At 42.5% G+C, this 14,038-nt stretch overlaps 1 protein-coding gene across 1 annotated transcript in view; it reads right to left on the bottom strand.

The window, feature by feature from the left end:
- LOC121933996 (sortilin-related receptor-like) overlaps positions 1-10,863 on the bottom strand; it is an 87,836-nt gene extending 76,973 nt beyond the window's left edge. The window contains exon 1 of the mRNA XM_042473975.1: positions 10,765-10,863. Coding sequence (XP_042329909.1) covers positions 10,765-10,800 — 36 coding nt within the window. The 5' untranslated portion in view covers positions 10,801-10,863. The remainder of the gene's footprint in view (positions 1-10,764) is intronic.
- Between the last annotated feature and the right edge of the window lie 3,175 nt (positions 10,864-14,038).

The raw sequence follows: 14,038 nt of genomic DNA, 5'->3' as shown, positions 1-14,038 counted from the left end.
CAAGCTAACAGTTCAGAGAGAATAATACAGCTTGGTTCACAAAGGGGGGAAAAACATAGGAGATTATCGCATCGCGTTCCGAGAACGTTATTGGAACCCGATAGGAACGGAACACTTTTAAGTTTACCGCACGTTTCTTTCCCCATCGGGTTCCCATCGCGTTCTACATACCCCTCAAAGCGTTCCAAATGTGTTCCTCGGAGGGAACGGATAAGAAAGTGATCCAAGCTTGTGGAAACGTTTTTAAAACGGTCCAAGAAATGTCAGTGCGGTAATGTAATCCGTTCTTACTTCCGTTCCCATGTTCTGCCTTGTTGTGATTGGCTGAAAGGACTTCCCTCCCTGCATTCTGTTTCCCAAGCTCTAGCCTGGCTATGGATGGGGCTCCTCGTCTGCAGAGTCCTCCAAAGCCTGGCTGGCGCTTGAGAGAGGCTGTCTCCCCAGCTCTAGCCTGGCTATGGATGGGGCTCCTCGACTGCAGAGTCCTCCAAAGCCTGGCTGGCACTTGAGAGAGGCTGTCCCCCCAGCTCTAGCCTGGCTATGGATGGGGCTCCTCGACTGCAGAGTCCTCCAAAGCCTGGCTGGGACTTGAGAGAGGCTGTCTCCCCAGCTCTAGCCTGGCCCTGGACAAGGTTTAAAAATGTAGGACCTTCTTTTTAAAATTTCCTGGCCAGGAATTTTTTTTTTAAAGTGCTACATTTTAAAACATTGTCCTACATGTTCCCAGTTTTGAGGTCCCCAGGGATGGCAACCCTATGTTTATGCATATGTATAACATATATATATATATATATATATATATGTGTGTGTGTGGTGTGGGTGTGGTCTAAAAGGTATACATACAATATATATACAAATACATAATTTAAATATGTAATATAACAAAATATATATATATAATATAAAATATATTACACACCTATATATATATATATATATATATTTGTATATATAGATTGCGGACTATATGTGTGTATACATGTGTGTGTGTGTGTGTGTGTGTGTGTCTATATGTATCTTGTATATAAAAAGATTAAAGGTCACCCTATTCAGTTCCGGGTGAAAAGGAACAGTAGAGTGATTACATCATCATTACAAGGTCCTCCGAAATAAATACGCATGCGCGAATATTGAAACGTTCTCATACTTATCACGCTTCCTATAAGGACAAATGCGGTAAAATGTGTTCCCGTAACGTTCTCGGAACGCTTTACATTTTCTAATGCGATAATATCCGTTCCCATAACGTTACATCTCGAAACGTTTTGGGAACAGAATAGAAACGTTTCAGGCACTGATGCGATAACCTTCCTTATCCGGCATTGTCCCAGAAGCTTCAGCTTCCTGGGATTAAAATGCACACAGAATAGCTGGTTTCTCTCTCTTGCATTTATCATTGCACTTCTCCAGGTCTCTGGTGCCCATCCACTCCATTCCTGGGACCTATTCATCAATAGTTCTGCATCAGGAGACAGGGACAATCTCCCCTAGGGCAACCGTGAGTCTGCTTGGTACATCATGTGGAAGAACTGTCACAGTAGGAAAGGGTCAAACTCAGCTTCCCTGAAGAAGTCTTCATTTCCAGCTTCGGCACTGCTGGAAGAAGCCCTTCCTCCGTCGATCACTTCATTCCTTCTTCATTAAAAACTGATGCCGAACACCTACGCTCCCTAGAAGTGGCTCAGGTATTAATGCATGTTAAACACTCCAAACATTACGGAAGAAAAGAAACCCCGAATCAAAGCTGAACAGCTTTTGGGGAAAGATACGCTGCAGCTAGAGATTGTGAGAACAAGCCCACAGGGAATACCATTGCCTGTTCGGGTTACATCAAAACAAGCAAAACCCCAAGGAGAGTCTTTTGACGCTCAGCTTTGCTCTCCTCCGAAAAGCTGCAATCAAGGCGTAACGAGAAATGAAGTTTAGGTCTGCATGGTGCACTCATGAATTCTAGGACTGCCAAAGAAATTTTAAAATTAGCACAATTTGAAATTCCTCCTGGAGAGAAGATTGAAATGTAGGGCATGTCCTGGAAAGGGAGGATAGCTGGTCACCCTGAGTACCCACCAGTGCATTAATTTAATGGTGGCCTTCATAGTATCTCCTATCCAAGCATTTCAGGCTGTTGCATCATGTACTATCCAAGCGGCCTCAGATATTTTGCCTCCCATCTTTCCTTCAAACAGCTCAGGGCAGCATTTCAGCCTCATGTCACAGTGCCATCAGGCCAGACAAGAATGGATGTCTCTTGCCAAGGCCACCCAGTAAGTTTTAACAACCAACTGGGGATTTGAAAGTTGGGATGATTCCCACACCCAAGCCCTGTGTTCCAGCCATGGTGCCTTCCACCATTAAAATGGCTCTCAGTGCAAAAGGATTTCATCGGAGGTCTCAGCAGCCCAAAAAAAGCAACTCAGATCAGGGCACAGCTAGGAAACAGAAAGGCCTTCTGAGGCAACAAATTGACAGTTTTGAGAACAAAGAAAAACACTTGCAATGTTTGGGAACAAGCAAAGAATATTTTAAGAACAGGGTGAGGATGTAACGGTGGGGAGCATCAAAAATAAAACAGAAATGCATTTGCTGAGACTGCAATCTGAAGACGAAGACTGGCATGGAAATAGGGACAGAAGAGGTTCAGCCTCATGCCATTTCATTTTAATTCAAAACCATACGCCAGCACTAATACTTCAAGTCTGTGGCCCTCTTTGTCCTAAGAAAAAGATATCAGCACATGTTGAGTCTCTCTTATCTGGAATTTCAAAATCCAAAATATTGAACTGATGGTACATGAAGGATGTGCTTCCCAATGGCATTCTTTACACTATAATATAAAGGGATTGAAAAGACACAACTGATCCTGGATGTTGGTCTAACAGTGTACAACCGCCGATAAACTGTTATTGTTAAAATTTTTGTTCCACTAAGAGGGTTGGAAAATAGCAATAAGAGCCAGACCTTAAACAAAAATAATGAATTAAAAAACTAGGAGTGATATATAAAGGTTTAAAGGTTTAAACCAGCCAACCCTGTAGTGACCATATTCTGTCATTTCAAAGACGCATCACTTTAAGGTGTCTTCCGTCTCACTGATTCTAGTTCTTAATTTATTTATGAAGAACCTTGTCCATTAAAAAATAATAACAACATCCTAGACATTCTTGTGGCGATATACCAGCTTGCCTGTCTTGCCTGAGTTCTGGGCACCACAATTCAAAAAGGACATTGAGAAACTGGAGCATGTCCAGAGGAGGGCGACTAAAATGGTGAAAGGTCTGGAAACCTTGCCCTATGAGGAACGACTCAGGGAGCTGGGGATGTTTAGCCTGGAGAAGAGAAGGTTAAGAGGTGATATGATAGCCCTGTTTAAATATTTGAAGGGATGTCATATTGAGGAGGGAGCAAGCTTGTTTTCTGCTGCTCCAGAGACTAGGACCCGGAACAATGGAAGTAAGCTCCAGGAAAAGAGATTCCACCTCAACATTAGGAGGAACTTCCTGAGAGTAAGGGCTGTTCAACAGTGGAACACACTCCTTCCTCGGAGTGTAGTGGAGTCTCCTTCCTTGGAGGTCTTTAAGCAGAGGCTAGATGGCCATCTGCTGGGGATGCTTTGATTTGGATTTCCTGCATGGCAGAATGGGGTTGGACTGAATGTCCCGTGCAGTCTCTTCCAACTCTATGATTCTATGATTCTAAGCAAATAAAGAGGGAGAAGATGAGAATCCAAACGCTAATACACATCCTATACCAGCTGGTTGGCTGCTGTCATGTCGGGTCAACACCAAAGCTGAACACCGGCTCAAGGGAATCCGAAGACTAAGAAAGGGAGAGGCTGAAAGGTGACTGTCCTGGCACTGAAATTGAAAGAAAAACTGAGAAACAGCCAGCGAGGGGAAGATTAGAGGATTTCAGAGTTAAGGTATTTTTTATTGTTGTGTGCCTTCAAGTTGCTTCTGACCTATGGAGACCCTAAGCAAAGCCTCTGACAAAGAATATCCTTCCTTTGTCAGAAGATCTGACAAAGAAAATGGTTTCCCCTGCCATTGTATGTTTTAAACCTCACAGTCTTTCCTTCACACACACACACACAAAAATGTGTGGATTTTGCAAAATTCTTAACAAAAACCAAAAGAAATTCTGGCCCATCTCTCTCACACACACAGTAGAGTACGAAGTTACGAAAGGAAGCTGCCAAAATCCTGCCAATTGAATGAAGCACCACCCAGCATTTATACATCGCCCCAGGTGGAATTCGGCATACCTGAGCTACCTGCACTCAGCTGCAAATCAATCACCTGTTTGTGACTAAGACAACACAAGGAACTCAGAGGCTCCCAAGAACAAGTTTCTTAATGGAACCGCCCTTAAGTAAGCAAGTAAAAGTTGGCACCAGGTGCTTGGCTACAGACAATGTTGACTCCGCTGTATGCAACTCAAGCAACTGGAAATTTGATACCACCTTTTCCCAAACACTTAGAACTTCCACGTGCAAGATCAGCCTCCTTGGGAAAAGGAAAGGACACCCACAATTTTATAATAGTGGTTCAATGGAATACAGGCAGGTGGAGTAGGTGAAAAGAAAGCAGAAACATAAGGAAGCTGCAATATCATTTGCACTGCATTTGTAATAGTGCACTCCTCTAGTTTTTCCAATCTTCACGCCAGCTTTATTCACTCCCTTCTGACTTTATTCAAAGGGTAAGGGCCGATTCTGTCAGTCCTCAACTAGCCAACTGGGTTCTAGCCTTAAGTGCCTAGAAATCAGAGACCCACCAATAATCCTGTTCACATTGTTTCTTGCATCTTCCACATGGTGTATTGGGGCCAAAACCATGCTACAAAAGCCTAACCATATCCTCAACTGCAGAGTAGATAATTTCCCCGCAATCCACCCTGAACACTCCACAGTGTCCTGCTACAGCATCATCCCCATATCTCTAAGCTCTTCGCCTTTTCACAGATATTGTAGAAATCGGTTTTAATACTAAGCACTTCTGCAATGCTTTAGAACATGGAAGGCAAACTTCAGGCCATATGTAGCCTACAGATGTTGTCCATCCAGGCCAGAAGATACTTCTTCTCTTATTTCCAATCGCAACTGAAGATAAAGGGATATTAGAAACAGAGAAAGTAGTTGCTTAAGACCGAATTACTCCAAGAACTTATTTAGACTCTATTACTGAAGGGCTCAAAATATTTCATGTGCCCTGTCTTAGCAGTCCTTATCAAAATCCTACAAGCTAGGCTATCATCATCATCATCATCATCATCATCGCCATCACCATCATCATGCCCTCTGGTGGCGCAGTTGCTGAGGACAAAACAGAGGAATGAGACATGAACAGCAGATTTCCTGAGGCCAGCACCTCAGAACATTTTTAAAAGATACCTTTGTATAATGTGTACCAGGAATAGAGGAACATTAAGTAGGAGTTGAACTGTCATTCCTTTCAGCCCAGCCAACATAACTAATGAGGGTTTATGGGAGTTGTAGTCTGGAGAGTCACATATTCCCCACATCCAGTGTATGTGATGAAACAAAGCAGATGTATCATGTACAGTCAGCCTTTCACATTTGCAGGGGTTACAGGTGCAGAACGACTGCAAAACTGTGTAAACTGCAAATATCCACAGCGGCCCCATTAATTCTGGGAGCTATACCCCATAAAATAACTTTTCCACCCTCTGATTTCAACACAATGAAAAATCCAGTAAATGGCTCCCATAGTTTCCTTTTCTTTTTGTAGTGAGTCAATAAAGATTTGGCTGCATTATTTCCCCACCTCCACAGCCCACGATGGTCAATTTTATGTCTTTTTCTTCATCATTTGGACAAGCCCTGGTTTATCTGTGCCATAAAAATCTTGTAAATCACTTCTTGCCTGTAATGAACAAGGGTCTATACTTAAAGCAGAATGAGATTGCAAAGTTTGTTACTTTAACCATTTGTTAAGCAGCAGTTCTTAATTGTTAGACCAGCATCCAGGGTCACTTGCTTCTTTTCAGTCCCTTTATTTTATAGTGCAAGAAATGCCCTTCAAAAACAAATGCGACAGGTAATGTAAGTTCAACCAAAACCATCTGGTTTAAAAGAGCACTTTTTGAAGAACAATGATTTCACAACAATTTAAGCCAGTGGCCATAACATCTCAATTGTATTTAGCTACTTGATTTTCCAATTTAGTCCTATGTTGGTGTAGGGGTTTACACAAACAGCCCAGGGATCTTGTAGCACCTTTGAGACTAACTGAAAGAAAGTAGTTGATGATATGGAAAGAAGTTGATGGCATGGCATCTGAGAAAGTAGGCTCAAATCTACAAAGCTCATGCTACCAACTTCTTTCTTTCGGTTAGCCTCAAAGGTACGACAGGATCCCTTCGTATACTGATTCTCCAGACTAACACAGCGACAGCTTTGAATTCTGCCACTACTACACCATAATAGATCAATAATTTGGCTCAGTATTATACAAGCTTTCTGTGTTTATAGGGTACAGAAAGGTATAGGATAAACTCCTCCAATGAGACCTGAAGCAAGGAGAAAGCATCCCAGGGCTATCAACCATTTGGTTCTCTCCAGCAGCTGTGGGAATTACAGCCCTCGGCCACTTTCTCCCAGACTAACAGATTTAATCCACTTGCTGCCCAAAGTCTAAATACTAAATACAGTGTTGCATAACAAATCTACCCAGAATCCGAACAACTGCGCTGTAGCTTTTCTCTTCTTGTTCAAAGTGGGAGGGAGGAGAGGTCGCTCCTGAACAATGTTTTTAGACCCAACCCAAGTAAATTCTGATTGTCAAGGCCCAACACTGAGCTAGGAACATCTCCTTTTGTCTCATCCCCGAGGCTTCAGAACTGTTTTTTGTACTGTATCTCCCAAAATCTCCCAGCCAGCATGACGCCCATAGTCCAAAGAAAATAACTTTCCTAAGCTCTGTCAAGACTTTAATGTTGTACAGGAGAAGAGACAATGTGATCTTATGCACTATTGTAAAATGTGGTTATTAGATAAATTAAGGCTGAAGTATGGTTATGCCCCAGCCAGTTTAACCAACAGGAATTCTGGGAGCTGAAGTGAAAAACATCTGGAACACCAAAGTTTGGGAATCACTGCTCTAGCTGCAGATCCTGCATTAGACTCAATGGCGTATCAAGCCATCTTGCCAACTCTGTGATTCTATGTATCTATTGGGAAGACATGACAGCATGAAATGCTAGGAGTGACCAGTGATTGGTCTGAATGTCTTAAAAAGCTGGTCTATATGACACTCAGAAAGAGATATCTGAATTAGTTATAGGGGAAAATGGGGATTTAGTTGGACTTGGAACTGTTACTTAGGTTTGGATAGTATTATAAAGCGATAGGGAAAAAGAAAGTAGAGAAAGTGACGTATTGGTTTGAGTACTGGACCACAACTCTGGAAACCAGGGTTCAATTCCCCGCTCAGCCATGAAATCCATTGGGTGACTTTGTGCAAATCACATACTCTCAGCCCCAGAAGAAGGCAATAGCAAACCTCCTCTGAACAAATCTTCCCAAGAAAACCCCATGATAGGGTGTCCTTAGGGGTGCCATAAGTCAGAAATGACCTGAAAGCACACAGCAATAATAAACAATAAGTAGAGACAATTAGGATTTACATGAATCAAAAAAGTAGCGATGTTTGTTTTAGTTTTATTTGATAATTGTTGTCGCTGCTGCTTGTTGTTGTTGTATTATACACCAGTGCCTCTATGAATGTTGCAATAGTGCTGCTGGTTGAGTCCAGCACATAGTGTCTGTGGTAGCACCAGTGGTTTGTGTGGCAATTTTGGTACCACAGTGGTGGGACCCACAGAGGTCCCCACTTTTGGTGGCAAGTACTGTATCATAATAAGTAGAAATTCTCACAGCTGATGCCACAATGGTCTAAGTGGAAGCTCTCAGTGAGCCAAGATCTAATTCTCTCTCTGTGTTGTTGTTGTTGTTGCTGCTGCTGCTGTGTACCTTCAAGTTGTTTCTGACTTATGGCAACCCTAAGGTGAACCTAGTATTGGGTTTGCTTGACAAGATTTATTCAGAGGAGCTTTGCTATTGCCTTCCCCTGAGGTTAAGAGCATGTGACTTGCTGAATAGACAGATATGTAGGTTTTCTTACAATAAGAATCAGAAGCCAGAGTACAGATATGAAGGAAGCTTGCTTCTGAAGAGTGCATCAACCTCTCAATAAAGTGAGGATGTACCCAAGCTTTTAATCAATCTTCTAAGCATCCAGTTCTGCATTTCCTCTTTGTTAAAACATGGAACCCCCCCCCCCCCCCCCTGTTACGTTTTTTTTTCTTAATGGCTCTGAACAATTTGGGTAGCTTTAAATGGATTTGGTTTTATTTTGTGGGTTTTTCGGGCTATGTGGCCATGTTCTAGAAGAGTTTATTCTTGATGTTTTTCCAGCATCTGTGTCTGGCGTCTTCAGATGCTGGCAAAATGTCAGGAAGAAACTCTTCTAGAACATGGCCACATAGCCCAAAAAACCCACAAGAAAACTATGCATGTCGGCCATGAAAGCCTTCAACTTCACATTGGTTTCTGGTCTGGTTTGATTTTCAGTTGCATTCTGTCTCTTCTAAAGCAGGCTGCTCACATTAACCTTGAAATGCCAGGCACAAAAGTCTTTCAAATATTCCAAACTCAAGTTTCAGATCAGGGCCTCCACGTCCTTAACCACAACTCACGCTGGCACAGACCTTAAGCAATAATACTCAGAGAAAACCACAGATGGTCCAGTGGGTGGTGAATTCACACAACAGAGGGGATGGTGAGGGGAAAAACATACCTGAGCTTGGAGAAATTGACCTGTTTTTACTATGACTCTGAGGAACAGAGCTTCTGCGAGTTATAAAGGAGGTCAATTTTCCAAGCGCTATGGCCAACTTCCAACAGCAATCGTCGGGAAATCAAGAAGATTACATCTCTGCCAGACCACACAGTTTTACTTACATGGGGGGAAATAAGGCTAGATTACAGGCGGTCAGAGATAAGCCTGATCTTCACCCCAGATAAGGAGGTCATCAGATGCACAAGGCCTGTTAAGACTTCATGCAAACAGGGCCTAGAACAACCTTTTTACAATTGCAGCCTGAGCAAGGGATTCTGGCAGTTGTCATGCCAAAATGAATGTTTATGAAGTCTGAGAAGTGCATCCCTTCCATCTAATCAGCCTTCAACGTAAATGACAGCTGTTAATTCCAATTTGGGGAAGGGAGGAGAGAAGTTAAGGGTCACATCTTGGACCAGATTTCATTGAGCCCAAATCTGCCCCTTATTTCTTACTGTGTATAGTGCAGTCTCCAAAAAGGAAAAGAATACTGCAACTGCATGCATGCCAAATATACACACACAACCACACACACATTCATTGTAATATACGGTCTCCATATACGCTCAAGCCACCTTGCCGGCCACAAATATTTCACCTGTTCTTGGTTAAAAAGCTACACCAAGTACAATCCAACAGCAATAAATGCTCTTTCGAAAGCTGAAATCCTACACACACACACACACACACACACACATATATATATACATGTGGTTGTGTGTGTCTGTGGTTTAAGTCACCTGTCAATTTATGGCGATCCCATGAATTTCATGGAGTTTTCTTAGGCCAGGAATACTCAGAGGTGGTCTTGCCAGTTCCTTCCTCTGAAATATAACCTATAGTTTGTTGTCATTTGTGTGCCTCCAAGTCATTTTTGACTTATGGTGACCCTTAAGTGAACCTATCATAGGGTTTTCTCAGCAAGTTTCTTCATAGGGGGTCTTGCCATCACCATCCTCTGAGGCTGAGAGAGTGTGGTTTGCACAAACCCAGTGGGGTTTGATGCTCAAGCAGGAATGAAACCCTGATCTCTATAGAGCCATAGTCTAACATTAAACACACTATGCCACTGCGGCGTATTGGTGGTCACCCATCCAAATAATAACCAAGATCAGACAGGATCTGGTATCTTTGGGGTATTTAGGCACTCTTACTTTAGAGGTGGTGTTGTTGAGTGCCTTCAAGTCATTTCCAACATATGGCAACCCTAAAGCGAACCTATTATGGGGTTTTCTTGGCAAGATTTGTTCAGAAGGGGTTTGCCTTTTCTTTCCTCTGAGGCTGAGAGAGGGAATAATGTCATTTAAATCAGCAGGCTTTATTTTCAATTAAAGCAGCATGGAACTGGGTCAAAAATCTCACTGTTTCTAGTGGGAGAAAAAACTAAGGGCATATTTGGCCTTCTGCCATCCACAGTATATAAGTGCTTGACCTCTGGGCTCAGTCTGATCAGGGGATGCATCCCTCCCTGTTTTTCTCTGTGTGCATCTGACTGCTAAAATAGAATGCTGCATCTAATCTGGGAGGTAAGATAGGATACAGGATCAGAAATTACAGTCGGCTTGGTACTAGCGGAGGATAGAAGCGGAGGAAGAAGGAAACACAAAACAGCAACATGGGATTTTTTTTTTAAGGACAAACAGATTTCCTGCCAATTTCAAAAGATCATGTTATCTTTACATTACCCCCCTGCGACACACACCTGTTGCATGGGACAACAAGCATTTTGCAACAAGCATTTTGCCACAAAAACTGCTTAGAGAGCTACAGATGGGAAAGAAAATGCTTAGCTGTTTTAGCACTCTGATGCACAGTAGTCTTAAAAGGGGGATGGGGGAATAACAGAATTTCTATTTCTACAGCACTATATAAATAATAATAATAATAATAATATGCAGGATTTAACTGTTAGAAGGTATCTGGCAGTGTCCTCCGATCCCATCCCTTGTAGGCGACCAGCCAAGAAGACATTACCTCTCCAGCCTCTGTTTTCTAGGCGGCAGAATTAAAATAACGCATTGCCTCCGCAGGGCTGGAGCAATAAAGGATGAAGAAATTAAGGATTATAAAACTCTAATTTTGCATAATTACTGATTCTTGAACAGCTGCGGGGAAAGGAAAAAACATGATCTAAACTAAGAAAAAAAGTTTAATGGTTAATACATTCCTACTAAATCAAGACATTCTTAGGAGATGCCAAAAAAGAACACACAATGTGAAAAATGGAATAAAAAGAGGTTATGGTCTGACTGTGGGAGGTTTGGGAAGAGCCAACGGTTGACAAGTTAGGATTTGGGGTTAAAATTAACAGCAGTTTACATGAAATGCAAAAAATTGATTTTTACTCGACTCTGGAAATTGCCCTCCCAAACAATTTAAAGATGACTTAAATAAAAACCATGCAACATTCTTGCACATAGATATCTTTTCATCGCAAATTAATCACTTGGGCCCACATCCAACTGTTAGCCCAAACCAGAATAAACTCATTCAATCAAAAGGATTATAAAGGTATCATCACTATGCCTGCAGCTGCACTGCAGAAATAATCCAGTTTGAAACCACTTTAACCACCATGGCTCAGTGCTATGGAATCTTGGGAACTGTAGTGTTGTGAGACATTTAGCCTTCTCTGTCAGTGAGTTCTGGTGCCACAATAAGCTACAGTTCCCAGAATTCCATAGCACTGAGCCCTGGCAGTTAAAGTGGTGTCAAATTGGTTTATTCCTGCAGTGTGGATACATCAGCAATTGATGAAGAAGGATATGAATCTTTCTCTAATGTGTGCAGGTGATCTTGGGGGAAGTATTTGGCATTTCAGCATCACACAAATGCCCTACAACCAAAGAGTACTGGCAGCACATTTGAGATAGATAGATAGATCATAGATAGATAGATAGATAGATAGATAGATAGATAGATAGATAGATATCAGCCACAATTCAGATAAATAGATAGCTTCCAGGAAGTTGGGGTGCAGGGAACCATCCCTATTAAGATTCATATAAGAAGAGGATACACTGTACAAAACTGTAAGCAGAGTTTGCTTTTATTTTGAGTCTCAAAGGTTAACTCCCTCCTATCTGTTTTCAGTTTTAATTTATTTGTTTTCACTTCTCAAACCACATCTGTTACAAGCAGTAACTTGACTGTGGGGCGTTTTCTGTTAGGAAATACTTCCTTGCAAAAGATAAACTTTCTAATTCAGCTTGCATAATCGGTGCACTGATCTGGTCCCATTCGGAGCAAGCAAGAGGGAAAATAAAGACCAAGCAGCCCTGTATTCACTGGTGCCCAACCAACTTTGCCAGGGTTCAGTGGTTTTGCTGCCTTTTTGGAAATGCAAAAAAGGGGGCAGGAAGGGATGTGAAAATTCCCACCCAAGAAACATGGCTGGTAGATGGAGCAGAGGCCTTGAGATAAGTTGTCTCTGGGGGGAAATGGCACTTCATGTGTCCATTTGCCCTCCAGAGTTATAGCAATGTGACACCTTTTGAACTGAGATGGATCTACCAATACAATCCTGGGATTTGTTGTTTGGGGAGGTACTTAAAAATTAGAATCGTAAAATCAGAGTTGGATGGGACCGCAAGGGCCATATAGTCCAATCCATTCCCATACAGTACTAAAAAACTAAAATACTCCTGAACAATGCCCATCCAACTCATTTAAAGACTTCCTAAAAAAGGAAAGTCCACCTGCCTCTGAAGCAGTCTATTCCACGGTCGAAGAGTTCTCTCGGTACAGAAAGTTCTTCTAAAGTCTAAGTGCAATCTCTTTTCTTTTCCCCCAGTTCTCTGCTAGAGAGCTTAGTGCTGAAGCTCAGGGAAGTGAACTAAAACTGTCTAGGAGAGAATCTGGAGAATTTCGTCCGAACTACAAATCCTACTATTCCAGAGGATAGGGCCACACCAGAGAAAAGTAGTGCAGGCACACTTCTTGTGGGAGCGCAGAGCATGGACAAGCCACAAATTCAGCAACATGCAGAAAGAGGGGAACGTAAGGTGGCTATGAAATAGATTCGCAGCTTCCAGAATGAGTATTTATTCCATGGTATTAAAGTGCTGGTTCCTTATTTAGGCTTTTTGCTCAATCCTTTGCTGCATCAAGAACTGAGAAATCAACGATGAAGTTGATTCTCAGTTTCCAGTAATGATATTTATTCCATGACATTGAAGTCCTGGTTCCTTCTTTTAAAGTCTATGGTATTAAGGAATCAACTTTATGATCATGAGAATGGTAGGGAAACAGGAAATAGTTTTCAGAGACCTAGGGGTTGTACAGACTGACCCTTTTAGTACTAGATCGGGGCCGTGGCAACAACATGCCATGGCCCCAATCTGGCCTTTCCGCGGCACAAAAAGGAGCCACAAAAAGCAGCTCCTTTCTGCGCCGTGCAAACAGAGCAATAGCGACTGGCACCGCAGCCTCTCTGTGCTCCTTTGGCACTACATCATCTGGATGCAGCACCAGAGGAGTGCCATGATGCCACCTGTCATGTGGTGTGTAGCACGGTGTCATGCCAGCTTGGGAGCAGAGTCAGGGCATGCATTGTGCAGATGCCATGCCCCCAGTTTGCCCCCTGGTCGGCCTTAATGGCCCATCTGTACACCTTTTTAGCCATTTTAATCTGGAATATCAGTATTCAAAGGGAGCTTGTAGCACCTTTGAGACTAAGTGAGCAACGGAAGTTGCAGCATAAGCTTTTGTAGATTTGGTTGACTTCTTCAGATGTTCACTCTATGCATCAGAGGAAGCAGACCATATCTAGGAAAGTATATATTACAACATATTTTGTTAAACTGGCCTCAAAGGTGATACAAGATCCCTTTGCAAAACGAAGTACTGTAGCTCGTTTGCGATTGAAGCCTTCAAGCCAAGGCCTCCTCCCCTTCATGCCAGACCTACAAGTAGGCAGAGTCATGTAGCTGCCCCAGACAGCGGACTTTGGATGTCACGAAAGGCAGCAAATTGTTCCTTGTTTGCTTTCCTATTACAGTTATGATAATGTTTGATGATGATGCCAGGGATGGGGAAAGTTGTCCACAAAACCTTCTGCCACATGAGCCAAAATAACTTGGCAGGCTTTGGATACAACGCATTTTCATTTAAGTAGATTTGGGGAGGGCATGATTTGCTGTTCTGCCTCAGAATGCAAAATATCATTGTCCGGCTCTTTC

The sequence above is a fragment of the Sceloporus undulatus genome, chromosome 6 (assembly GCF_019175285.1).
Source record: "Sceloporus undulatus isolate JIND9_A2432 ecotype Alabama chromosome 6, SceUnd_v1.1, whole genome shotgun sequence".
NCBI lineage: Eukaryota > Metazoa > Chordata > Lepidosauria > Squamata > Phrynosomatidae > Sceloporus > Sceloporus undulatus.
This window is presented reverse-complemented; position numbering and strand designations above follow the sequence as displayed.